Consider the following 27,520-nt stretch of genomic DNA (forward strand, 5'->3'; position numbering starts at 1 on the left):
CAGCCCCCCATCTTAGTACAACTTGAAGCAATGACTGCTCTCTGCAGCACACAGTGTCAGCACAGCTGCAGCCTGGGCCTCTGGGTGCCGACAGCCTGTGCTTGCATCCTGTATTTGGAAGGTGACATCAGGGGCCTGGCTTAGAAGCACCTAAGGGCTCATCTGGTGTGGGGGCTCCTGAGCCCTTCCCCATCACACTTATCTCCAGCTGCAGACACTGGGTTCTTGATTTTGGGATGCCTGTGCCAGAGCAGCTCCTGGACCCTGGTGAAGCATCCTGGTGCCTCCAAAGCTGGGCAGCATCTGGCTCTTGCTCCACAGGACCCTCTGTCCCTTCCAGCTCACACTGCACTGGCCCCCAGCCTTTCCTGCAGTCCTGCTCCCAGAGCTCTCCACTGGCTCCTTTGCACATCCAGCCCCCATCTCCCAGAAGCCCCCACATAGTTCTCCACCCCAGGCTCTGCTCCTGTAGCCCCATATAGGCTGCTCCCGCTGACTCAGCTGGCTTTTGGAGGTGCTCTGGGACTTGCTGTGCCCACCTGGCCCGCAAACACCCCAGAGTCTGGGGGATAATCCCACCTTTGCACCCATCTGTTGGTGGGTGTGCTGTGGACCTCTGTGTGTCCACATTAGGGTTTATGTGCGTGCTTCGTTACTTGTGCGGATTTGGAGGTGCTTCACCCAAAGGGCATCCCCACTCCTGAGGGGCGTGGGGCTGAGGAGCCCTGAACACAGTGTGGGGCCTTCCCGACGGACCCCCGCTCGGCATCCGCTGCCGGCGCGATGGGGCCCAGCACCCTCGTGTGATCGTCCCCATGCGGGGCCACCCTGCGGCGGGGGGCTGCCATCGGTGGGCTGTGCTCCATTCTGAGCAGAAATCTTTAGGGGGGTCGCGGCCCCCAAAACCGAGCCCGTGTGCACCTGCCCCGCTCGCCAGAGCTGAGGGACGGCGGCGGGGAAGGCGTCGGGAGCGGCGGCGGTTGCGCCTTTAACGGCGGGCGGAGGAGGAGGCGGAGGAGGAGGAGGGCCGGGGCTGCGCCGGGTGACATCAGTGGGTTTGGCTCCGGGGCTCAATGGAAACTGGGTGAGCGCCGGGCTGTGCCGAGCACACGCCGGCTGGAGGGGACGGCGAGCGGGCGGGAGGCGGCAGGCAGCGCCGCGCCGCGCCGAGCCGAGCGAAGGAGGGACGCGCCGGGCACGGCCGCCACCAGCCCTCCCCAATCCTCCGTCATCCTCCCCGCCGCGGCCGCCTGGCCCCCTGACAGCCGGCGGAGCAGCATCCCCACACGGCCCCCTTCCCGTCAGGGTGGGTATGGGGGGCGCCCGCCCGCATCTTGGGGCGCAAACCCCGGGGGAAAGGCGGCCCCTCCGGCTCTTTGTGTGCGCGGAGGGAGGGGGAGGGGGCGGGGGAGGGGAGGGCAGGGCGCGATGCGCCGGGCCGGGGGGGCGCGGGGGACAAAAACCCCTTTGTGGGGGCGCGGCGAGGGGGTCGCCCCCTCCGCCACCGGCAGATTTTTTGGGGGGGGGGTTCCCCTTTCTCCCCTTTCTCTGCCTGCCGGGGCCCTGCTTGGCCGCTGGCGGGGCCGGGCGGGGAAGGGGGTGCCGTGTGCTCTCAGCGGGGGTCTGCGGGGCTCCGGTGGGGGGCCGCCCCCCGGGGGATCGAGCCCCCCACTCCTTCCGTTCGCTGATGCTCCTGGCCTCCCTCCCCGGCCCCCGTCACCGCCTCTTTCGGGGGAGAAGCGGTGTCTGCGTTTGGGGGGACTGTGGGGTCGATGTTTCCTCTTGTGGGGGGCGGTAGGGGCGGGGGTCAATGGCCGAGGCCGGGTGCGAGTGGGGGGACGAGGAGAAGTTCAGCGCCGTTCCCGGGGGTGGCAGCTTTTTGTTACCTACCCGGAAAAATAACAGCTCGGGTACGGCTGTCTTCGAGTAGTGTTTGCCTGTAGGGGGTGGGGGTGTAAGGGACACATTTATTATTATATTTTATGGTGTGTGTCCCCCCTTTCCTGTTTTCCTGTTGTGGCTATTTCTTCTTCAAATGTAGTTCAAATGCTCTGTGCTTGGGGTTTCTTTTCTCCCCCCATCTTACATAGCTGGTCTCCTTTCTGTAAGTGTCTAAGGGTCTGGAGGGGATTGGTGTTTTGCATTTCAATCAAAATGTATTTTTTTCTCGTTTTTCCTTCACATTTTAAAGCCAGTTCAAATTACTGTTTTCCCAGCCTATCCTTTTTCCCCTTCAAACAACACCCCCCCCCCCCCCAAAAAAAAAAAAAAAAAAAAAGCCGCGTAAAGCCTTAATGTTGGTCTATGGGTAAAGCAGCCCCCACTCCCTACACTTCCACTGAAAGCCGGAGCAGTGCTGGGATCGGCAGCCTCCATTATGGAGCCGAGGGTTTGGTTGTTTGGTTTTGTATGGCTTTTGCTAGACAGGGCATCTTTTCATTCCCGACCCCCTCGGGTGGGACAGAGGTGTCCCTCCTGTCCCCCAGCCCCTCTTGATGGTTCCCCCCCCACCCCCGATGGTCCCTGCATCGTTGGTCGCCATCGTTGCTGGCACAGCAATGTGATATCAACTCTTATCGTGTGTTTATATAATGGCCTTTGTGCCTGTACGTGGGTATTTTATATTATATAAAAAGGGCTGGTGCAAAATGGTGTGTGTGGGGAAGCAGTGCTGGCGGCTGGATAGTATTATTATTTTTTTGAGGCTGTGTAGTATTGGATATTCACGTAGGCAAACGCTCATGCAGAGCACACTCTCGCTCTGAGGTTGTATGTGTGTTAATCCCTTATGGAAAACTAAATGGTTTAACTAAATGATTGCCCTGCAGCCCCTGGGAATGCTGCCTTGGCTGTAGAGTGCAGGAAAGGTGGCAGAGCTGGGGGGGGTTAAGGCTGGAGAAGGGGGGGTGGGAAGGAGGGATGGCTTTTTAAATATAACATGTATAAATAATACATAGAGGGGTGATACGGATTTCACGTATAAGAATATATATTTTGTGGGTACAATTTTTTTCCTTGTAACAGTAGACCTGAGGATGAGACGATAAAGGGCGGAAGCTGTAGATGGTGGTGGGGGTACATGTGTGAAATAGAAGCAAATGGGATAATGTTTGAACTCCTGGACCAGTTGTTGAGGGGGTGGGATGTGTGTGTCCTGCCCTCTTACCAGGAATCTTGGCTCTTGCTCTCTGGCTCTCCTCAGCCCAGGTTTTCTACTCACACTTGTGTATGTGTGTGTGTTGGGGGGGAGATAAGGCAAAATGACAGCTGTGCGAGACCATGATTTTTTTTTACTCCATTATCCTGCTTCCCGATTCCACCCCCGCGCCCCGGAGCATTTTTTAGATTCCCCTTTGGAGCCTGTTGCTTAATCAGCTACAAGGGCTACTGCGTCCTTGTGTGAGAATCCCTTCTTAACCTGGCTCCTGCCTGTCCCAGAAGGGTGGGTCTGAATTTAGGTTTGGGACTGTGGTGTTGCAGAGCAGTACCTGCTGCGTCCCAGTGCACCACAGACCCCCCGGGACCTCTTGCCCAGTCTCTGCTCGGCTGTGCTCACCCCAGCTGGGAATTGGACTCAAGTGGAGGTGTTTGGGGTTCCCAGGCCTGGGTAAACACTCCATGAAGGAAGGAGGATGGAGAGCTGTCTTCTTGACAGTGGTGTGACGGGTTCCCGGGGACACAGACCTTTGATCGTTTATTGGAGTAGGAGTGTCAGCAAGTCAGATGTATGTTAATGTGGTTATACAGAACAGCAGGCAGCGGATAAAAATCATGTCTGTTTGCTGAGCCCTCACCCAGGTACGCCTGCCTCCTGGTTCAGTTCCCAAGGCTCTGCCTACATTCCTGGTAGTAAGAAAGTCAGAAATAGCCACAGGGTTTTGTAGACTTCGGATGCCCAGAAACCCACATGCATAAGCAAATGCTAGGTGAGGGGACTCCACCTCTGAGTGTTTTGTGTGTGGTTTCTGGTGACTGGAGCTCTGCTTTCAGGGTTCACAATGTCCCCTGAATGCCTTGATAGGATTATTTCCCTGTACATCTCCGCTGCCCGTCCATTCTTCTTTCTGTAATCCCATCTCCTGGGGCAGCTCTGGGTTTATAGTATGCTCAGAATCCTGTGTCTGGGATTATTTTTTTGTACTTCTGCCTCACAAGGCCATTTCTCCTTTATTTCCTTCAGTGATGCTTCCTTCCCACCAAGCTCCAGCAAGGGAAAGTTCCTCGCTCCCACTTGTGAAAACATGAATCATTCCTCACCTTTCCTGTCCCCAACAGGCTCTGTGTCTGCATTTTGTACGCTAATAATGTGGCATTGCATAAATTAGGACTGTGGCAAATCCCTCTAAAAGGAGACACATTGTCTGTCTCAGGAAGAGATGTGGTTCCTAGAATAAGTTGGTGGCCATAGAAGAGGCAAGGGAAAGGGGGCTGTTAAGATGGGAACTGCTGGAGCTGTGTTTGGCCAAGGTCTTTGCAGCAGAAGTTGAGGTTGGCAAAGAGAACAAAACACCGCGGCTGTGGTTCTTCCACCTAGTTGGTTTCCTGTGGAAGGTGAATAGGCTGAGCCTGGGCATGTTGATGTGGTATATCAGGTCAAAGGGTTAGCTAATCATCTCAAGTAAAGGGATGAGGAAAGGCCTGAACTGCTCAAAGCAAAAGGTAGGCAGGAGAGTTGGAGAGGCTCAGGTAGACCAAAGGAGGTGGTGATCACGTCAGCAGAAGTGTATGGAGATGTGCAAGGGGTGTTCCTAGCCAGGGTTCAGTTCAGCGAGACGTCTCCTCCCTGTCCCCTGTCCTGGCAGAGATGGAGTCGCTTTCTCCTGGCAGTCTGTCTGTCCCTCACAGCCCTCGGGTCCTGTGCTTCACCACCACCACCACCGAGGTGTTGGAGTAGGGCTGGGTGAGAGGGAAACTCCTCACAGGGTTTATTATGCCTGACACTTCTGTGTCTCACAAGGTACTTGTGTCCCAGTGCCAGGTACTGTAAGGTACAAGAAGCAGTACCTCTTTGCAGTAGTGTGATCATGCAGTGAAACCTTCTTAGAAGGGCTTTCCTGAACCCCTTCCTAGTCTCTGAGCAAAAAGGTGGGGAAGAGGTTCAATCATGCTTCACTCTAATAGTGGGAACATGGGAAAAATATGCTTGAGGGTGTTTTGTTCCTGCAGTGTTTCTTGCTCGTGTTGTCCCTGGAAGTTCAGGAGATGAGGAGAGGTGATAGAAGCCATGTAAAAAGTGAAGTATTTAAAGATTTAAACTACTCAGCCTCTGGGTGAAGTGGGGAGGTCTCTTCTGCAGTGTTACATGATTCACTTCCTGTTTCTGCTCTGACAGTGCTCTTTCTGTGCCTCTTTTCTTAGCACGACTGAACCATGGAGCTTCGAGTGGGAAACAAATATCGGCTGGGCAGAAAGATTGGCAGTGGTTCGTTTGGAGACATTTACCTAGGTGAGTGTGAGAGTCTGTCTCAAGGTTGGTTTTCTCAATTGCATCATTGTTTTGGGGTTGTTTTTCTTGCCTGTTGCTCTTTGTGGGCACCATGTAAGGTTGGAAGGGGTGAAGAAGAGAAAAAACTGATGGAATACTGCAGGTGGCTGCTGGTCTTCTCATGGCAAAGAAAGGGGGATGAGCTCAGCTTTGCCTTACCACATACTGAAGACACAGTGGTGGTTGATCAGACTGCTTTAGATTTGGACTGTTTGGGGCATATTTGTCATACGCCCTATTCCAGCGTTCTCACTTCCCTTTCTTGAGCTTGGGTGTGTGTGGGTTTAAACTCTGTTCACAGAGCGTGTGGTGGAAAGGGAGGACATAGCTATTCCTTCAAGGATAGAAGGAATACAGTTTTGGGAAGACTGGTAGTGGAAGAGGTGGTCCAGGACCTGTAAGAGAATGGTCTGAGATGGGAGGTGTAAAACAGGTCAGGGAGCCTGGAAGTCCCAGGGCTCAGATCTGTTAGATCTGTAATGGGATTTAGAATTAATGTCTGGAATGACCTGAGCTGCTGGGTTTCCTGTTACCACAGCAGATCACTTGGGTAGTTCTCCCAAGCCAGTGTGCTGATGTGTAGATATATTCCCTGATGCTTGCCTGCTCATGTTTTCATTGGCTCAAACCGTGTGGGGCCAGAGTGGCAAGACTACCCAGCGGCCTGCCCGGTCCCTCCATGAGGGCTGGCGTTACCTGTCTCTGGTTCTCACCACTACTGTTGTGCTGTGCTCCTGAAGGCCAGCAGAAGGGCTGCCCTCTGCTTTGGTGTCTGCACCCTTTGGGTACTTGCAGGTGGTCATCATGTGCTCCTTGGCTATTAATTTGTTCAGTTGAATTGTATTTTGCTTCCCAGTACATCCACCACTGCTCACTTTTGCTGGTCCTTCAATTTTTTCTAGTTTCTTCATCTGCTGGCAGCTTGGAGCCAACACTGCTTTTGAGGTGTGGCATTTCCAATGCCTGGCAGTGGAGGACTACCCTCGAGTGATCTGTAATGTGATGCCTCTGCATTGGCTGCTTTGGGTCTCCTTGGCTTTCCCCATCACCAGCACTATCAGGTTTCAGAATTGGCCTTAATGCACTGTCAGCTGTATCATAGGAGACCTCTTCTAGGATCTCCAACATCTTCCCATCCCTCCCCAAATCCCTTTCGTTGAATACCTCTAGTTCAGATTACGTTTTCCTGTGATTGTAAATCACCGTCTATTTTCAACCTCTGGTTTTTGTCTCCAGTTCCCTCTTGCTTTATTATTCTCTCTTGATTGGTGTTGGCAGCCCCTCTTGATTAAGTGTCCTGTGGGAATCATCAGTAATAGGCTTTGTTGCCACCTTTATCCAGAACATGAACAAAGATGATAAATAATGGATCTGGGATCCCAGTTCCGCCGTGTGCTGCCTTTACTGCAGCCTGTTCCTGTATGCTGCTCCTCTGTGGCCCTCCAACCAGTTAGTGTCTTGGGTGACAGTGCTTTTAATTCCCAGGTGCTAGGATTTAGGGATGATAGCTCAGACAGAGCATTTTTCACCTATGCTAGGGCTTGAAGCATTCCAGACCCTCTCTAGGATGGTGTAAATTGTCAGGATCTTGCTAAACATCTGGGGTACGTGTGGGGAGAGAAAGGAGGTACTGGATGGAAAGGCCTGATCCTGTATTGCTCTGTACCATGTAACAGGTCATCCACCTGTGCAAATCAGGTATGGAAAATGGCCCCTGGTGAGGGGGTTGTGCCTGCCTTGCCTGTCACCAACACAGGAAGCCCAGTGCCCCAGCGTGGTGAGCACAGCAGGATTCAACCAAGTTACTTGAATGCAGTATCAAAGCCCTTGTGATGTTCCTTGAGGTGCAAGCCAGCGTGTTTTGAAGCAGTGATAGCGAGACTTGGCGGAGCCTGGGTGACTCCCCAGCCTGGAGGGATTGGGCATGCAGTCTGTGGTGGTGAGTCTGGAGGACGCTGGGGCTTGTGCTGTGCTCTCACAGCCTGCTCTGCAGACAGGAGGACTCATTCACCAGGACTTCTCTCCTGCACCAGGCCCACCTCACAGCTTTCTCCTTTGATAATGGTGTGGACACACAGCAGGGCTTGTCTGTCTCTGAGGATTAGCAGGGGCTGTATGGTTTATCCTCAGCTTCTCTCTTTCAGGGTGTTATTGCCTTCACCTGCTCTGTAACCAGTGGGTGCTGAGTGCTGTCCTCTTTGGGATTTGTTTTAGGGTTTTTGTTTGTCAGAAGGAAACTTGGATTTTTACATGGGTAGACACAAAGGATGGACTGTGTTAATCCTTAGCTGGGTCTTGAAGCACATTCCTTCCATGCCCTACTTTGAGGGGTAGGTGTGCTAGGTGGTATATTCTCCCCCCATTGGTTTGAGAGGGTGGAAAATGGGATCAGGCTGCCCATGGGCCTTGGCTAGCCCATTTACCTCTAGAAATTCTCGTTGAGAAGAGCAAAACCCAGTTTGCAGAGGAATTGCCGAGAGCTTTGGGCTGCTGGAGGGGGGGACGTGCTTTGTCAGAGGTGCTGGCCAAGAGGCAGGGCAGGGTTGGTGGACATGTAGGAATCGTTTGGCCAGGATGCACACTGGTGCTGGAGAGAAGCTGGGCAGACAAAGCATGCTGGGACCTGAGCTGGCTGGGGACAGTTCCTGGTGGTAGGCTCCTCCCTTGCTGGGAGGGGAGTGCCTTCCCTTTGTTTCCTGGCTTGTTAACTCTCTCTCGCCCTATCTGCCTTCATCCATCTGTTCCCAGCCCTCCATTCTTCCCTCGGCAGGCTGTGGAGAGGGGCACAGGCGGTGGGGAGTGCAGGGCCTCTGCCTGTTGCCCCCGATGCTCCGGGAGGGCGGTGTTTATTGTATCAGACATGCAGTCAGGATTCCACTCTGAAAAGATCCTGTTCAGCCGGTGACATCCTCTGTCCCCGGGGCCCCGTTTCAAAGAGCTTGTGATGAATGAGTTGAATTTGTGCAGCCCCCACAGCAGAGCGAGACTGGGGGAGGATGTTAGGAATTATCCCCCATCCTACAGTCAGTCTCTCGAGTGGCTGAAGCTAGCAGACTCTGCTGCATTTGTCTGAAACACGGTGCTTTCCAGCCTGTAAAGAGAGCACAGAACTGTTGCTTTTGTACTTGTATCTTTAAAAAAGATGGTGGTCGAAGCATGGAACAAAGGATCAGATAGACTCCTGCCCTTTAATTCCCTCCTTGCTAGTGGTGGTCTCGGTGGATCTCTAGCCAAGAAATGGTACAGGGAGCAACTTGTAGGTATGATGAGGTTTGGAGAGGGAACAAGCCTAAAGAGTTCAGACAGTGACCCTCTGAGCAAAGAATAGGTCAGATTGGTCCAGAGAAGGACCACAATAATGATTGGTGGGATGAAGCACCTCTATTGTGAGCAAAGTCTGAGAGAAGTGAGATTGTTCAGCCTTGGAGAAGAGAAGGCTTTGGGGTGACCTAATTCCAGCCTTCCCTCCCTGAAGGAAGCCTACAAGAAAGACTGGGAGAGACTTTTTGCAAGGGCACATAGTGATAGGACAAGGGGAATGAATTTAAACTGAAAAAGGTTTAGATAAGATATTAAAAAGAAATTCTTTGCTATGAGGGTGGCAAGAGACTGGAACAGTGTGGCTCCCCACAGAAGTTGTGGATGCCCCATCCCTAGAAGTGTTCAAGGCCTGACTGGATGGGGCTCTGAGAAATCTGGTCTAGTGAAAGGTGTCCCTCATGGCAGGGGTGTTGGAACTATGTGATCTTTAAGGTCCCTTCCAACCCAAACCATCCTCTACTTGTGCTCTTCTAGGCCACAGGGTTGTTTCTTCTCTCTCTAAGTAACAGCTGTGTTTGGGCTGTGAAGAGTGGGGCTGAAGGCCATCTGAGCATCTGAATTGCATCATCACATTTTGAGGAATCCGAGTCTTCTTGATGCCTACCCCTGCTTTCCCTTTTCCAGCTTTATGTGCCTTCCTACCTGCAGACAGCCCAGTCATGGATGCATCTCCATGTTTCTCAACACCCAGGGTAATATGGAGATGAAAACTTACTCATGTTTCCATTGTTCATGTTCTGGGAATCTGGTTCATTCAAAATGCTAATGCTGCAAAAAGCCAGAGAGACTCATCATTGCCTGTGTGTCAGTAAATGTCTTGGGAGAGGGAAAAATTTTCCTTGGGGAGCAGACAAGGGAGCTGCTTCAGAGGATTTGGAGGAAAGTCTTCACAAAGGCAGGGGAAAGAAACGAGGCAAGGAAGTGCTCTTATGTTTTTTGGATGTCCTGGGTGTTTCCATGCTGGATGAGGGCTGGTGGTTGAACACTAATTTAGAAAGTGGAAGGATACTAGTCCCTTTTCTTACTCTTTTCCTACTTGCACCTGCCTGGTGCTTTTAAGAAGGGTCCTCTGGTGGAGTGAAGGGAATGTATCAACTTGTTTTTCTGGCCACCACTTTTTAAGTGGAAAATGCCAGCATCTTTTCAAAAGTAAGCATTGGACAAATGTTTCTACCTCTCAGGATGGCTTTTCCACTTTCCCTTCTCCTGGATCCTGCTTTAAAATCTGTATTAAATTAATCGCATTGCTCCTCCTTCCCCTCCCTCAGAGCACCCTAAATAATTCCTCTCCCTCCTTAGTGTTTACAGCCTTCAAATATTTGTAGACTGTTGTCATGTCCCATTCTTCCTCCCCACCCTTCTTAGTTGTATCTCTTGTCTATGTTACATATTTAGCTCTTTTAATCTTCCTTAGTAAATCAATCCCTCTAGGCCCCGATCATTTTTGTTGCTCTCTTGCAAATTCCTAGCAGCTTGTCTGTCTCAAGCCAGCACTGCAGCATCTAGCTCATGTGTTTTTGCTAGCAGGCAGCTTTTGGCTAACTTTGTGTACAAGCCAGAACTCTTCAGCTAGAGATGGATCTCTTTTGGATCCATGGGGAGAAGCAATCCAGTTGTGTGAACACTTCCTTCTTTTCTTTGGTCCCTGGCTGTGTAGGCGGCGTGTGAAAGAGGATAAATGAAGAGATTTATCTGCAGCTTGTCCTTGTGGACTCTCAAAGTCTTATCACAGAGTTCAGGAGGCACAAATTAGCCAGACCTACCAAAACTAGCTATGGGATATCTGCAAAACCTCACCTTTGATTCCAGCTCATGTTTGGCACATGTGTTCTGGAGCAGTTTATTTTATGACAGTGTTCATAAGCTGCTTGTGATCAGGGCTGCTCTCTGATTTGTGTTTAAGTGCAATTTCTGATAGCTCAGATATGAGGAAGGGCTTGTCAGAGTGTGTGAAGCAGGCATGGCGGGGGAGGAGAAAAGCAAGTCTTGAGTGTCATTCCCGTGACCCGTGTACAGATATTCCCTCTTTCCATTTTAGGATGATGTGAAACATCTGGAATCCTTTCAGCTGGTACAAGAAAAGGAGCAGCCTGTTCCTTTTTAACAGTACACTTTGGGACCACAGTGCTGGCTTTTGCAGCTGGCAGCTCAGTTGTTTTCTGAGAGAAGCGTGTGGGGTGGTGCTTTAGTGTCATTGCAAAGTATCTAGCAATACCTTCAACAAAGGTGTCCAGGCAGCTTAGTTCAGGACTGGATTCGCTTATTTTTTTCATGCTTCTAATTCGTGATATAGCAAATGCTTCTGTGTTGGCAAAAGATAAAGGTATTATTAAAACCCTCAGGAGAGGGAGAAGCTGGGGATTTAGAAATTGTCTGTATTGAGCAGGTCAGTGCTGTGGAGAAAACAGAGAGAGCTGGCATGTTAGTAATGTCTCCTCCTGAACTAATTGGTTGTGTTGAAATGATGTAACTGAGGTAACCAGTAATTTTTCTGGGGAAGAGATACTCCGTGTCGCTGCCTGAGGGCTGCTTGGGTTCAGGGGCTAGGTTTATGATCAGAGGGAGCTACAACTTCCACTCAGCTTAGGTACTGTTGATATGTGCAGATTGACCTTCCAAAGTCAGTCACTTTTTGAGATAACAAGGCAGTTCACGTGTAGGATTGTTGTTCTAAACTGACTTCAGGATCAGACCAGGTTTCCTGTTCATGTGCTTCTCTCTGGGCCTGCATTTACAAATGGCAGTGCTGGAAACCATATGAAGTTAAAGTGGCTGAATCTCATTTCTGTAATAGAGAATAAATTTCAGGGCAAATCTTAAGGTCTTGGCATCTTTACAGGCCTTGTTAAAAGTGTTTAACTTCAGTAGATGCTTGTGCAATCTTCATTTCACTCTCATTCCTATGCAGGAGCCAATATTGCGACTGGTGAAGAGGTGGCCATCAAACTGGAATGTGTCAAAACCAAGCATCCCCAGCTCCACATTGAAAGCAAGTTCTACAAGATGATGCAGGGAGGAGGTGAGATGGGAAGGAAAGGATGGGGCCGGGGGAGTGGTTGGAGAAGGAAATTATTCTGGAGGGCTTTAGAAAAGAAATGATTTGGTGTTACACATGAGCTTCTTAGCAGGGGATGCAACATCTATTCTCTCTGTTCCCTGGGCTAAATCTTTTTCTTTCCCCAGTGGGTATCCCCTCCATTAAGTGGTGTGGAGCAGAGGGGGACTACAATGTGATGGTGATGGAACTCTTGGGGCCCAGCCTGGAAGATCTCTTCAACTTCTGTTCCCGCAAATTTAGTCTCAAGACAGTTCTGCTGCTGGCAGACCAGATGGTAAGTTTCCTCTGAAGTATTTGTGCCTACTCTCCTTTTCCATGCCTTTTCCCCCCACACACTCCCTTCCCATCCCCTCTGCTTGAGAACTGCTGTATCTGAGGCTTTCTTCATTTAGCACAAGTGGCTGCCAGCTTTCTATTTCTTGATGAAGTTGGGGGCCTGGAACCTAGGCACTGGTGGCATTTCCTTATCTTCATCCCTCCTTCCTTTGCCTGCTGCTCGCCGCGTTAGTGTTGCCCACATAGATACCTTTGCCTGCCTGATGAATTCTTGGCACCTATGTTAATTCCACTGCTCATGCCCTGGGGTTCAAGACCCTTAGCTCTTCTGGACAGACCCATTCTGTTCCTGGACCAGCTAAGTTCAAAAGTTAGAGCTGTCAATGCTGAAGCTCAAAATTTTAGTCCCTGTAGACTTGCTTTCCATCTTTCCTTGTGATGTTCATGGTGACCTTCCCAGAGTGAGGACTGGGCTGGTGTGCAGAGTTAAATTCCATCTCCAGATCCTGCCGTGTCCAGAGGGTGCCATTTCCTTGGCTGTCATCACTGATACTCTATGCAAAATGTCCTTTTCTTGCTCTGATGGGCCAGTGTCTTGGACAGGGTACTATTTTTAACAGATGCAGTTAAAATAAGTTTCTTTCTTGCTTGTCTCGCTGTTTATTTATTTCTCTATCCCTCCTCCAGATCAGCCGTATTGAGTACATTCATTCCAAGAACTTCATCCATCGGGATGTGAAGCCAGACAACTTCCTTATGGGCCTTGGCAAAAAGGGCAACCTAGTATACATCATTGATTTTGGTTTGGCCAAGAAGTACCGGGATGCCCGGACCCACCAGCACATCCCTTATCGGGAAAACAAGAACCTGACTGGCACAGCCCGCTATGCCTCTATCAACACCCACCTGGGAATTGGTGAGCCTGCTTGCTGCTGCCTCTCTGGGGCTTTCCAGGGGAGGTGGTATGTCCCCAGAAGGAGGGGGTTGGGTTCTTTGCCTGACCCTGCTGCTGACCTGCCTTGAGAAGGTGGGCAAATAACTTAAATGCTACATTTGTTTTATTTCTGCTGCTGTGGTGGCACTCTGAGTTCCTGAAGACAGAAATTGTCTGCGTTTGTGCACTGCTCAGTGCAGGGGACCCTGTTGAGCATCAAGGCTGTGACCTCCCTGACTCTGCTCCTACTAAATCTGCCTTTGCACAATTTTTGCAGGCTGATTAGATGTGTAAAGGAGACATTCACAAGCACTGAGCCTTTAGAAATATGTGCAGTTGAAACCTGTCTTTTTGACTCCTGAGTGCCTTCATTAGTGATTGTTCTGTAGCTGTCAGAGCTGGAAGATAGAGGCCCACTGCAATATGGTGTTACCCACCACTGAGGATGGGGATGTGCTGGAAATATACAGGAAGCTGAAATGAGGGGCAGCTTCCAGCTGCCTGAGCACCTCTGTTCTGTGATTGAGGCTTGGCTGTCACAGGCCTTCAGATTATACACGTCTGTGAACTGCAGTGAGGCAACTTCAGGGAAGTAGGGTTCTCCCCTTAATGCATATGGTTAGTACAGAAGGGATGAAACTGGACTGGAAAAGAGTGCTGAGTGTTCAGCCAGGTCTTACACTGGTGATGACTATCATCCCAGGTTTTGTAAAGGCCTTGTGCAGGTTAGCACCCACCACACTTAAACCTCCTGAAGTCACCCAATCTCTTATCCTGGGAGTCAGCCCCTGGTGGCTCTGAGGACCTTATTTGAAAACCTCTTGCAGTTTTCTCTTCTATTCTCTGCCCAAAAACTTCTTTCCAGCACTTGACCTCCTTTCTCTGCTAAATTTAAGCTAAACTTTGTTCACAGTGTGAGGCTTCCTTAGTTACTGTTGGGTCCATTTGGAACAGGCTGACTTGGTTCTGCTATTGACTGGCAACTCTTAAGGAACAGAAACACAGAAGTTGTCTTGCCTGTTGGACCCAGGAAGTATCTGCTGTGCTTGCAGATTGTTTATATCTCTGGGAGGCCCTTCTTCTCAAGTGTATAACCTAACCTGGGAATTTGAAAATCAGAGCAAGGCACTCAAACCTTTTAAACTAACAGCTTTCACAGGATTTCATGTCCTCATTCTTCCTGCATTCTCCCCTCTTGCAGATATTTCTCAGATATCTGAAGTCAATACTTGGCCTGCAGAAAATAAAGCAGTTTTTCCCACATTCTTCCTTGCTTAATACTATATAACTTTAGATGGAGAATGCTTTATTTAAATCAAAATGGGGAGTGTTGTATGTTGAGAGTGGGCTGTAATCTCCTGACCTCTTCCATTTTATAAAAATAGTTCTTGTAGAGCTTTCTGAGTTGGCCTTCTGTATTTTGGCTTGACCTGCATATATATAACTGACTCTCCATTGAATTCTCAGTCAAGATTTCCACAGCCATGGTAACTGCCACAAGGAGACATGCACAAAATAATTCTCACTACTATGTCTGTCGATTCTTTTGTGTGTGCCTGCTCTGCCTTGAACTGATCACGAGAGGCTAAATGTCTGCTTGTGGCTTTTGAACGACTTCATTATTCATTCCACCCCAACTTAGCCCTTTACTACTGCTGCTTGGCTTGTGTGTCAGGATGAGCAAACAATGTCTAAACAGTAATCCAAGGGCAAATTGCATATGCCACGGGTCTGAGTGCAGCCACAGCTCTCTCTGTGCTCTTTGATTGGGGAGAGTCTGGGTGTGAGTTGCTCTGTGCAACAGGTCTCGGGTGTATTATCTCCACGTTGCTGATAGTTGCCCTGAACGGCATAAAGGTTACATGACTTGCCTGGAGGAAAGGGGGTGGGGGTGTTTGGGTTTCAGCTGGAGTTCCTGTTTCTCAAGACCTTGCCACAGGGTATATGACAGAGATATTTATGAGTTAGCAGCATTGCCATGGGAACTGTCACTCGGAATTTTTTGACTTTTCAGAGAGTAAATTCTCTGTCTTAATGTTAACGTTCATGTGGTCTAGGGAGAGAGAAGGAACCAGGTGCCGAGGTATTGGTGTGACAGGAATAGCAAATGAATAAATGCCTTTATTTGAATTTGCAAGCTAAGGGTTGGGAATTCCGATGTCTGGAGGAAACACATTCTTTTCCTGGAGTGACTGGGGAAAAAAGTAGGAGGCAAAACTGGGGAGGGTTCCACAGCTGGAGACTTGCTGTTGGGGGAGTCATTGGACTGCGCAGGCTTCAGTTCACGCATTCCAGTCAATTTTCACATGCTCGAGGGATGAGAGTCCCTTGCACCCAGTGTAGCCTGTAATGTCTGAAATAGATGCCCGGGGTGCCCATGAGACAGTCCTGGGAGAAGTCTGATGGTCTTTGTCTGGGTGACTGAGGGGTGGGGGGGTCAGTGCCTTCCCAGATGAATGTTCTAGATGGTATCGGTGTAGGCTGTGCAGATCATAAGGCCTCCTGCTCATCCTGCCCTCTGTCACCCATTCCAGACTCTTGCGTGTTTTTAAAGGCTGTTGCCATGCAGTGGGGAGAGAAAGGGGAACTCTAGTCCAGCATGTGCAAGATCAGAGCTGAGTATGTAATCAGGAAAACATTGCTTGCTTAAGCCTGCCTGCATCTGGGCTGGCTCCAGGGAAGGCAGCTGATTTCTAGGGAGTTCTGCATGGGAGCAGCATCACTTTGGTAGGATCAGAGTGGAGGAAAACACTCTTTGGACAGGGGGACCAGGAGACAGTTTAGGCTGCAGAGAAACACGTTTTGTCATGAGCTTTGTGTCCAAGGCAACCAGTCCTCAGTCTTCAGTCTTTGCCCAAGCATGTCTTGTCCTGTCCTGCCACTCACCCCTGACTTGGCTTCTGAGGACCCTGCTTTGGGAAGGGAGTGAAGGTATGGGCTGGCTGGGAGCCTCGCTGGGGGTGGGAGGAAACTGTGGGTTGGGTTTGGGAGGTCATGCTGGGTTGTGTGGGAAGGCGACCTTGTGTTTTCTATTGGAAGGGCTTTTGGAAAGGAGGATGGATGTCTTAAGGAAAAGACATTTTTCATAAAATTGGTTTTCAAAAAAAAACCCCATTGTAGGAGAGCTGAGATAAAACTGAGAGAGGAAGTATAGTGTGGTATCACAGGCTGTGACTATAATCCTGCTTCTGGACTGACTTGCTCAGCGGATGCATTCACGTCACTTGTATTTTTCTTTCTCTTTTCAAACTCGACGGTGAGATCTTACTTTTTTCCTGCTGCCCAGAGACGCTGTGAGAGTTAGTCGCTGTCAGGTTTCTAAAAGTGGAAAGTAGTAACACTAAATAATGTTTCATTGGTGTGTAGAGGTAAAGTTTTATTTCTTGCTCTTTGCTGTTTAATGTTATCTAGTATCCTCACCCTGCAAAAGTAATTAAATTTTGGGAGGTGTGTCATAGTAACTGAAGATGAAACAAAGAAACGGGAAGTAGGAACTGTTGTCCTTTACCCTCCTCAAGGTTTAATTCAGGATCTGGTGCATAGGGTTACAGGAAATAGAATGCTACAATATTTTGAGGTAACTGCCCAACTGTGACCCCTCCTCTTGGTAGTTGAGGTTCATCACAGGTGTGAGTCTCGCTGAAGTGGTGTGAGTGGGCTGCAGTGACCACACGTACGTGAGGTGCTGAACATCGGGAGTGCAGGGCAGTCAAACGCTTATCATTCAGCATTTTAATAATTAGGTGTTGTGCTTGCAGTTGTTTTTCCTTGATCATATTGCTGTGTTAAGACACAGCTAAGGTGTGTTTGCATGCGCCTAATGGATACTAGTTAGCTTCCCAATTTGGTTTTTAACCCCTCTCATTGCCTTCAGTGAGGGCTCATAGGATCCTGCACTGACTTCAGGCTCCCTAATCTCAAGTCTCTAATTCTGGCCTTCCCTAAAGTGCTAGGACTGTGACCAGACATCTGTTTGCAGAATGTAGCCTATTCTGGATGGCATTGGTGGCTGTGCTCAAAAGTGCTGTGCTTCACACAAGTGGAGGTGTGTTATTCAGCCTGCCCTAAGCAGTTTGGAGTTCAAGCAGGATTTTGGAGGCGACATCCTGATTTATTCCTGAAAGGCTGATTTGCTTGTTCAGTAGGTTTCTCTGGTTCCTGCCCTGCCTTTCCCTACTCCTCTGAGGGGAACCACCATGCTCTAGTCAAGAGGCCACAGTTAGAAGTGATAAAACTACAGCATGGATAAGTCAAGGGCTGGCAAGGTTATCCTTGTCTCCTGTGCTTTCAAGCCCTGGGTGTGTGTTCTGACTCCATTTCCACATGCCTCCTGTCTAAGGATGTAGGTCATTAGCCAATATTGTTTAGTTTTGTTTATTTGATATGCATGGTGAGTAATCGCAGCCCTCTGAGAGTACACGTATCCCAACCTTAGGCTAAATGCAAAACTGGGTTTCTTTTCTCTGTTCCTGTCATAGCATCTAAGTATCTCCCAGACAGTCATGTAATTATCTTTGGCAGTAGCCTGATAAGATTAGGAAGTATTAGCCCCTTTAAAGTGGGCAACTTGAGACAGTAAGTTAGTGAGGTCAAAAAATGCTGTAATTTCTGCATGCTCAAAGTAAGACACTTTGGGAATCTGCAGGGCTGCTTTCTCCTCTCCTGTCTGGGAATGTAGCATTTTTGTGGTGTTTCATGTGCTTTGACCCAAATGATCTCTCCTATCAGTTATGGAGTGATGAGACCCTCTTGTCCTTCTGCAACCACAGTACTTTTTTCCCCCTCAACAGTTTTAACTTGCCCAGCCCTGAGTTCTCAAAACAACTAGGAGGTTGTGAGAGAGATTCACAAGGAAGAAGGAGCCTTGTGACCCACAGCTTGTGTTGTTACATGAGGATATGTGTATCTGTGACCTGCTACAGCTACTCTTTTGTCATGATTCAGCTCAGCTAACAGAAAAAAGGGATAGCTGTAGTGACCTACTGGCCTTTGAATGGGGCAGGTGGTAGCACATATCTGATACTGACAGCTCACAGACTGGTATATAATCTGCAACATCTTCCAGGATGTAGCACTGAATCCAGCAAAATGTGCTGTAGTAAATGAATCTAATAGATGGAGCTCTTTAGTCTTTCCTCTATCCCTGTGCTCTCCCTTAAGCGATATTTTGCCTGCTTGTTATCTGTGTCAGTTGTTCTTCTGGAGATGTAAAGTACTTTCTCCAAAGTGTTTATTTTATTTGGGAGGGAAACAAGAACAAGACAATCTTGGCAAGATTTATAGATGAATGTTGGAGGAGTTGGGAGGAGTTAACCAGGCAATATTTGCAGTTGTTGAGATTCTGCATCAAATCCTTCTTGAGCTAGCTTTAAACTTTAAAATGGCTTGGCTATTCCAGAGAACAAGGTCAATGTGAAATTTGGGTTTTTTTTTGTGAGCCAGTTTCTTTTGTTTTATAAGTAAGCATCTAAATATAGGTCCTTCCAATGGCATCTTATGAGCAACCCTTGGTCTAAGTAGAGTTGGTAGTGATGCCAATTACACAGTCATTCCTCATTTGGAGGGGAATTTTTTCTTCAAAGTGTGCCCCGTTCCTCCACAGCTTGAAAAATGTCACCAAGCTGGAAAGACATCTTTGCACATTACATGTTAGGCTTCTACTATCAACAAAGTTGTTTACTACAAGAAGGGGTCCCTAGTTCCTTGTTTCTGCCCTGCTTAAACACTATCAGCAGTTTAATTAGAAGATGTGTTTGAAAGGGCTGTGTTGGACTTAGCTCTGTTAGCTTTGTCTATCTGTGACTACCTCTGTCATGACTAATCCCTGGACTGAAGAATCATTCTGGGTGGGGAAGTGTAGGTGCCCTTCCTCTGGGACTGGGAAGAGCAAAGTAGGCAGGGTTGTTGCAGCAGTTCTTGAGATGTGAAATTCTTGTGTCCGTTAGGGCTTGTCCAAGTGAGGAGGTAGTCAGAGTCATTAGTTATGAAGTGGGTTGGGCTTTATGGGGAGAGGAGCACCTTAACTCTTGTAGTATGACCATCATCACAGGAATTTGCTATGGAATGTCTTCTACAAGTTTGTCTATCTATAGAAATCTACCAGAAAAGTGAGAGGGTTGGTTGTTCCATTCAGTGTTCGCCTCCAGAGTTATGTGATTGCTAAAGCAGTTTTGTTTGCTGCTCACTCCTTGTCCCTTTGTAACTTCTCACAGAACAAAGTCGCCGTGATGACCTGGAGAGCCTGGGGTATGTGCTCATGTATTTCAACCTGGGCTCGCTGCCCTGGCAGGGCCTCAAGGCTGCCACCAAGCGCCAAAAGTACGAGAGGATCAGCGAGAAAAAGATGTCAACGCCCATCGAGGTGCTCTGCAAAGGGTACCCTTGTAAGTGCTCTCATCTTGATGGCTGTCTTGTCTGCTGCTTGGCTTGTTCACCTGCTGAAATCCCCTGGAATCCTGAATCCTAAAGAGCTGTGCCAATACCCCGGACCAGGATGTGCTGCTGACGTGGGTGATGAGAAGGATAATGGAGTGGTTGTGGTACAGTTCAGGTTCAGAAGTGGGAAGTGTGTTTTTGTGGACAGCCAAACCTTACACTAGTAAGGGTGTGGGAGTGCTGAGAGGGGGGATCTTCAGGACCTGGTGAGCATTTTAAAGGAGGAGGGTAGGCATTGAGCTGAGAACATATGCTGCTGATGATGAATTTTTACTGTTTGATGGGGAGTCCCAGGAATAACCAGGCCATAAGGTGGCAAATGCAGTTCTTTGTAAGTAAACATGGAGTAATGTATGTGAGAACAGAGAGAAGTCTTGGTCCTCAGGTCACATGCACAATAGTAGGCTCTGGCTGACCAGTGCCACTCACCAATGAGCTGTTCTGTGAAAACATCAGCTTTGTGCTCCGTGGCTGCTGAGGAAAGGGAGCATTAGGAATTACTAGGCAAGGATCCCAAACAGTGTGCATAAACCCATGGCCCACTTGCTCCTTGCATGCACTGTATAGGTCTGGTCCATCCCACTGTTTCACAAAGAATATGGTGTAACTGAGGAAAGGGCCAAAAGCATGACCAGAGGTGAGTTGATTTCTGTCCAAGTAATGAGTCTGCTGGAAAAAGAGGTGGATAGAGAGATGATAGAAGTCTACTCTCTGGCTATGCCTACAGAAGTTTGGATGGGAGCTGATTATTTGGTAGCCCCAGTTTTTGTATTGGAAGAGAAACAATGCTGGTTTCCGCCCACTTTAAAACAAAAGGATGTGGTTCTTCAAACAGCCAGTGTGGAGTCCTGTGGAACTCCTTCCCAGAAGACGTTGTGGATACTTAAATCTTGCAGGAGTTGGAGGAGAGACAGGACAAGTATGTGGAAGAGAGATCGTGTGAGGATTACTAAAGAGTTAGGAACTACATCCAGATCAGGAGGTTCCTGGAGCTGAAAGTAGGTGATGGGCTAATGTCAGTAGAAGTGTCAGATGTGTCTGCCCTAATCTTTCTCCTCTCATCTACCTCTGACCACTGTTTACAGCAGGCTACTGAGCTAGGAGGACTTCTGTTCAGAGTTGAACTTCCCAAAACTCATCTCCAGCTCTTCTTTAGGCCTGCCTTCCTTCAGCAGGCACTGTGACTTGCTAGGTCTTGCTTGGAGAAGCCTACAGAGAGAGATGCATAACATTTTCTCTGGTAAAAAGAGAGATGGAGTCCTTTTGGTGGCCAAAGCAGTGCCAGCAGCAGGCTCAGTCTGTGTTACATAGCTTTGTGTTTGTGCTGTCCTGGTCCAGCAAGCCGCTGCCAAAGGGCTGCAGCACCTCCATGGTGGGAGCAGGGAGGTTGGATGGCAAACCCCAGCCATCAGCAGCTGTTCTCTGCTCTCTCCAGCTGAGTTCTCGACATACCTCAACTTCTGCCGTTCGCTGAGGTTTGATGATAAACCTGACTACTCGTACCTGCGGCAGCTCTTCCGCAACCTCTTCCACCGCCAAGGCTTCTCCTATGACTACGTCTTTGACTGGAACATGCTTAAATTTGTGAGTGTGTTTTGCAAAAGGGCTGGACCAGGGTTAATTTGTATCATGGAGATGGGGGAGGAAGGTTGGAAAATGCCTGCTGTCTGTGCTTAGCCCTGGTGAGCAGCCTGAGCAAAGGGACCAGGCAGAATGAAAAAGAGGCAGAGTTGTTTGGTGTATAACTAACTGGGGGCATAGTTACTGTGGTATTAGTGAGTGTGTCTGATGGAGCACTTGTGTCAGTAAATCTATAGCTAGAGGTAGGCAGAGATAATTTTTCAGCAGAGAGCTATATTTGTAGCTGGGACACAGATGTGGATTGTAATCACAGCTGTAGTTAATATGCTTTCTTATCTGGTTTCTTTTGGAATAGAATGAGGTCCTTTCTTGGTGCAATGGAAGGTGGTGGGGGGAGTTTTGGAGGTGGAGCTCCACTTCCTCGGCATGATGGAGCAATATGTTTTCTGTCTGGGCCTGCTGCTGTTTCTCCTGCCTGACAGCCATGTGTGGTGTGGGGGTTTCTCTACTCAGGGTGCAGCCCGGAACCCTGAGGATATGGATCGGGAGCGGCGAGAGCACGAGCGGGAGGAGAGGATGGGGCAGCTCCGAGGGTCAGCCACACGAGCACTGCCCCCTGGCCCACCTGCCGGAGCCACTGCCAACCGTCTCCGCAATGTCACCGAGCCCATGGCCTCCACCCCCACATCCCGAATCCAGCAGTCCGGTGAGGGGGTGGGAGAGCTGGGGAAGGGTGCCACCCCTGTTGTTGGCTGGAAACCAAAGCTATTGACTGATATTCTTGTCTCGACATTTCTCTGCCCCAACAGGCAACACGTCCCCCAGAGCAATCTCAAGAGTGGACAGGGAGCGGAAGGTCAGCATGAGGTTACACCGAGGAGCTCCTGCCAACGTCTCCTCATCTGACCTCACAGGGCGGCAAGAAGTGTCACGGATTTCAGCATCACAGGTGAGTTCCTGCTGCAGTGTTCCTGGCCTTGGCCTGGATGTCCCAGGTCTACAGGCCCCAGAGCAGTTTTTGCCCGATTTGCTGGAGCTGACATGAGCTGGAAGCTTCTGGTGTGGTGAGGGGAGTGGTACCAAGTTACACCCTTGCTCTTCTGTTATTTTCTGGAGGCCATGCTGAGTACTGCCATTTTAGCTCTCTGCTTTGCTTGGAGTAAGCCTTCATCTTGCTGTCTTCCAGACCACAGTGGTTTGGAGAAGCAAAGCAGTAAACTCTTGAGAGGGAGGGTGTTCTGAGAGAAACAGGCAGCCTCTCTGTTTTGGTGCCTTTTTTGCTTTATTTTTCCTCTCCAGCCCTTAGCAACTCTTCCTTTTCTTTTGTAGACAAGTGTGCCATTTGATCACCTTGGGAAGTGAGGAGCAATTGCCACTGGACCAGTGTTTGCTTAGGTGAGCCTGTACTCATGCTTGGGAAACCCTGAGAGGGAATTGCTGGGAAAAAAAAAAGCATTAAGTTAAGACTTTATGTTCTTATGGGGGATTGGTATATTTCCTTTCCTTTCACCTTACTTTGAGATGTCTTTTGGCTTCAGAGGGAAGAATAAGGTTGGCTGCCAAAACTTTGAGGGAACAGATTGTCTTAGGTGTAAAGGTAGCTTCCAGTTCTCCACAAGGATAGGAAGGGTGGAGAAGGTGCTGGGCTGGGGAGCCATTTTGTTGCTTCCTCATGAATGCTTTTCTGGCAGTGTGACAGTGTTGGGGTGGAGGGTGCTGAGCAGGTAATCAAGTGTGCAAGACTTTGTACAGCAACTGAGTGCCTCTTGTAGGGGAAATGACAGTAGATGGGTAAGGTAATGCTGAGGGGAGGCAGGAGTGTAGAAGAAAGGGCTGATTTGATTTGTTACACTCCAGCTGGCAATGGAAGTGCTGGGAAGAGCTTTTACTCCTAACATCTCTTGCCTTTTTCTCTCTTTTGAATTCTCTTTTTAGTGTCTTCACTGTATTTTTCTTTTAAAAAACAAAAAACCCAAAAAACAAACAAAAACCTTAAAAAAAAAAAAGACAAAAAAAAACCAAACAAAAAAACCCAACAGAATTTCTTTTTGCCAACGATGAGGAGTGGAGCTGTGCCCCCGCGCTGGTGTGAGCCGTTTGCAGAGGGCCGCCTGTCCCTGGCGTGAGCGCCTCCGAGGAGCTGCGACGACGTGGGAGCACCTGTGCTGCTCCCAGCCCATCCCGCTGCCCCCACTGGCTGCCCTCAGTTCCCTTTCCTGACTCTCTGCTCCTGGTTTTGAGTTCTCTCTCTTTTTTTTTTCCTTCTTCTTGGCTATCCTCTCCTGCTTTAATTTTTCTTTTTAATATTGTTTTCAAATCATATGGTTTTTAGCCGTATAAATTTAAACTTTGCTCTCCTTTTTTTCTGAGGGCAGGGGTTGGTGGTGGGTGGGTGAGGTATTTTTTTGGGTCTTTTTTGTTTTGTTCTTTTCAGGAGCCTTGTGTGCCAGGAGGGAATCAGATTCCAGCCACAATTGATGGTAGAAGTCTGATTTTTATTGTTATAACAGAATTTATTTTCTCAAGCATTAAACACATTTTAAGCTGTGAGGGGGAATTGTGGCAACAGCCTAATCATTGACTTGGGCTTCCTTACCTTGGGTGGCTTCTCTGCAGTTTCCTTTTTGGCTGTTGGGAGAAGTGCCAGCCTTCCCTGGTCCAAGTGGTCCTCACACACCGAGGGATCTCTTTGGAGAGGCACCTGGTCCCACAGAGGATGGGATTGTTGGAGCTGACATACAGGGAGAAATATACTTCTCATCCCTGCAGTGGGGTCTTTTTTTTTTTTGTCTGGCTGTGCGTGTTTTTCTATTTTTATTTTTTAATTAAAACTTGTTTTAATTCCTGCGGAGAGAGTGTGGGACTTGAGGAGAAGAGAGGGGCGCACAGAAACTGTAGTTTGGAGTTTTTCGGAGCGATGGTTCTTGCTCTCTCCTCATGCAACCCCAAGTAAGATCCACCAATACATGCACAATCCCCTCCTGCCCTCTCCCACCTGTCTCCCCCCCCTTTCCCCCCCACTTTAGTTGTTTTTTTAATATAATTTAGGAATACTCAAGCTGCTTTGTGGCACTTGGGGCTTTGAAACACAATGATCACCACTGCGACCTATGGCCTGTAGCAGACACACTGTCACTGTAGTGTGGAGCCGATGGGTTGTTGGCAGGGCGGGGAGGGTGGGGTTAGTCTTTGTTTTGTTTGTTTTTACCCTTTCTATTTAACACTTTCTTTTTCCTCCCTGTTTTTTTCCTAATTTATTTACCCCTCTTACTGTCTCTCTCTTTTTTTTAATTAAAGAGCAAAACTTTTTATTACTTTGTAATTTAAAAAAACAAAAAAAAACCTGAAGAACTTTGGGGGGGATTTTGTACTTTTTTCCTGTGTAAATATTGGACTTTTTTGAGCTTTATCGTGGTTGTTAATTTGAAGTAATAAAGTAGAAAATGATAAAGTGATGCCAGCATCTGTCATTTCTTCCTTTAATGGCCCTGGCATCTTTGCTGGGAGTCGCATCTTACACACAGGAGGCATGGTCTTGCAGCTGAACCTGTTTCTGAATTCCAGGAACAAGTTTGATCAGAATTACTGGAAAAAAAAGGCACAGGACTGGAGCACCTAAAAATAAACCTGAACTGATCTCTGCAGTTGCAGCCTTGGAACAGGCGAGAGTTATGTGAAATCTGATTCAGGATCTCTTGGTTCCTGGATATGAGCCTCTGGCATCCCATGTGTCTGGCCTTGAGGAGGAGAAAGGGATGAACCTTTCCACGCTGTGGGCTCTGGGTGTGCACTGGCTTCCATGGAGGTGGACCCTGGATTTTGTTGTTTTTGCTTTCTTCAAACCGAAGTCCTGAAGGAGAGGGACGTGGAGCACTTGACAGCAGCACAGTGGCTGATGCAAACAGACTGAGCTCTCTGTGGAGTGGCACCTGCTGCTTTGGTGTCTGTGCTGGTGTGGTTTGTTTGGGTTTCTCCTCTTTTCCTTGTCTGACCAGTCTGGCAGTAAAATACTAAATTTTAATACTGATTTATTTCTAAATTGCTGCTCCTGTAGTTACACATCCCTGCATTATCCTGATGAGAGGCCTGTTTCTTACAGGCTCTGTCAAACCCTTGAAACTTATTCTTAGAAACACCTGCTGGGAATAACTGATGGATCTTGGTGAATTTGCAAATTCTTTCCAAGCCTGTTCTTTGCCAGCTGGCCAGGAAGAGCTATTCCTTTGTTTCCCTGCTGCATCGGTCTTCCAGCTCCAGGGATGAGTGTAGGAGGGATGGGAAGAGGAAAGTAGTTCCAGGGGTATGGGGTTTTCTGCTGTTACCTCTATCCTGCATTTGCCCTGCCTCCATTTTGAGTATGTTTTTGCTGGATCAGAATGCAACTGGACTTTTTCACTTGTAAATCCTGTTTTCTGTGGGAAAGGGGACGTTTCTTGTGTACAGGACAGCACTGCCCTCCCTGCAGCGTGGGGGAGGCAGCAGAGCCGTGATCTGGCAGGGTCTAGGAGCTGTGGGGATGTTTGGGGCAGGAGCTCTGCCCTGGGACGGAGCGGGAATGTGCTGCCATTTCGGGCCATGTGTGGTAGGAGCTCCGTATCTGTTTCAAGATGGGCAAGGGGACTTGTAGTTCAGCAGGAGAAAAGCAGAAAATCATCAAAATCATCAACCCTGTCGCGGGTAGGATGCCGCCTCCTTTTGCTAACACAGGCGTATTAAATGTTCTAGGGTGTGGTGCGTTTGCTTTCTTCCTTCGTTCGGCTTTTGTGGTTTTGGTTTGGTTTTTTTTTTTTTTTTTAGACTCAGAGTGCCTTGTTCAGACTTGAGTAGAGGCACGGCTTTGCTTTCCAGCACCTCTCCGTGTGTTTGCGTCACTCGGGGTTCGGGGGAAATCTGCGCTGCTAAGGTCGGGTGGAAATCTACCTGGGGAGGCTCTTCCTGAGGCCAGTCCTGCCTTTAGCCGTCCGGGAAGAGCCGCTGGCCAGCAGGCCGGCCCGCCCGTGTGCCCGGCCCCGGGACGCGCACGGCTCCGCCCACCGCTGCGCGAAGCCGCCGCGTCACCCGCGCCCGGCGGCGCTGCCCCTTTAAGAGAGCTGCGGTGACGTCATCCTGATCCCCCTCCTTCGCGGGCAGTGGGCGGCGCGCTCGGTGCCGTGCGCAGGCGCCGAGGGAGGGCCGGGCCGGGCCCGGCGTCGCCATGGGCTCCTGAGGCCTCCGCGCCCCCGCGCCGGTGCCGGCGCCGCCCGCGGGGCAGCGGGCAGGGCCCGACCCGACCCCTCCTCGCCCCACCGGGCTGGGCCGCGCCCGCCCGCCCGCCCGCTGCACGGTAAGACGTGGCGGGGGCGGCTGCGGGCGCGCGGGCCGGGCCGGAGCGGAGGGGCCGCGCTGGCGCGGGGGTGGCTCATTGTGGCGCCCACGGACTCACCTTGCGCCCCGCCTCGGCCCGGTGTGGTCGCTGTTCCCGCTCCCCCGCATTGCTACTCCCGTTCCCCGGCGTAACCCGCGCTACTCCTCCCGTCCCCGCTCAACCCTCCGCTCCGTTCCCCCCACGGTGTGCGCCCCCTTCTCCTCAGGGCTGCCCCCGCCATTCCGCTCCGCGCACATTCCTCTGGCACGGCCTCCGTACCAGCGCACACACCCACACCGCCCGCCCCCGCCTCTACCCGCAGCGCCCAGGGCAGCCCCCACCCCGGGCAGCCCACCCCGTTCCTTGCACTCCCTCCTTCCCCGCAGCCTGTCCTTGCTGCAGCTGTTCCGCTCTCGCTGTGCACGCACACGCCCCGGCACAGCCCCCTCGTTCCCAGCGCTGTCACGCTCCTGGGTGCCCTTGGGTGGGTGTCACTGTGTGCACGGCTGTCTGTCCGGGGTGGGCTGGGAGCTCAGTAGGCTGTAGTAACGTGGTGGGCACCAGGTTTGTGTGTGCTGGGGTTCCTTTGGTTCTGGGTGGACTGACAGATACCTCGTGCATGGGCTGGTGTGGTAGGTGTGTGCGGAGGCTGATACTGTGCCTGCGTTCTCTTGAACTGTCGGTGAGTTGTGGTGGGTCTCGTTCGGATGCTCGTGGTGACTCGAAATCTTAATTGCTCTGAAAGGGCTAAAGTCAGCCTCGTCAGCTGCAGCTTGTAGTGGAAGGAGGGCTTTGGGAGAGCGTGTGCGTGACTGAGTTCTGATGAATTGTGGAAAGGAACTAGAGTGATTTCAGGGACAGCTCTCTGAAGGCTGCCTGGAACACTCTGAAGCTGTCAAGAGTGGGTGGAGGAGGAGGAATGGGAAATCTAGAGGAAATAGTGAAGATGGGTTCTGCTTACAGAAAGTTTCAGATTGTTCTTGACATGTAAGGAGCTTGAACAGGAGTAATTATTGAAGACATCAAGACAGGTTTCCCCAGAGAGAAAACTGTTTACCTCTGTTAAAGATAAAAATAGAAGACACT

At 49.7% G+C, this 27,520-nt stretch overlaps 2 protein-coding genes across 3 annotated transcripts in view; both read left to right on the forward strand.

The window, feature by feature from the left end:
* The first annotated feature begins 1,073 nt into the window (after nucleotides 1–1,073).
* On the forward strand, nucleotides 1,074–24,545 carry CSNK1E (casein kinase 1 epsilon). Of its 2 annotated transcripts, none has more exons than XM_059472489.1 (11): nucleotides 1,074–1,306; nucleotides 5,359–5,446; nucleotides 11,715–11,825; nucleotides 11,990–12,138; nucleotides 12,828–13,056; nucleotides 19,287–19,457; nucleotides 20,945–21,093; nucleotides 21,604–21,796; nucleotides 21,900–22,039; nucleotides 22,420–22,485; nucleotides 23,026–24,545. In XM_059472489.1, exons 2-10 carry the CDS (start codon nucleotides 5,371–5,373, stop codon nucleotides 22,450–22,452), a joined length of 1,251 nt encoding a protein of 416 aa, XP_059328472.1. In that variant the 5' UTR covers nucleotides 1,074–1,306; nucleotides 5,359–5,370; the 3' UTR covers nucleotides 22,453–22,485; nucleotides 23,026–24,545. The 2 variants fall into 2 exon arrangements, with proteins under 2 accessions (XP_059328472.1, XP_059328473.1); XM_059472490.1 differs by having other exon boundaries at nucleotides 23,153–24,545.
* Nucleotides 24,546–26,248: 1,703 nt separating this feature from the next.
* The window catches only part of TMEM184B (transmembrane protein 184B), a 30,256-nt gene continuing 28,984 nt past the window's right edge, over nucleotides 26,249–27,520 (forward strand). The window contains exon 1 of the mRNA XM_059473352.1: nucleotides 26,249–26,413. The gene's annotated coding sequence lies outside the window, so the exon portion shown is untranslated. The remainder of the gene's footprint in view (nucleotides 26,414–27,520) is intronic.

Source organism: Ammospiza nelsoni, chromosome 5 (assembly GCF_027579445.1).
Source record: "Ammospiza nelsoni isolate bAmmNel1 chromosome 5, bAmmNel1.pri, whole genome shotgun sequence".
Lineage (NCBI taxonomy): Eukaryota > Metazoa > Chordata > Aves > Passeriformes > Passerellidae > Ammospiza > Ammospiza nelsoni.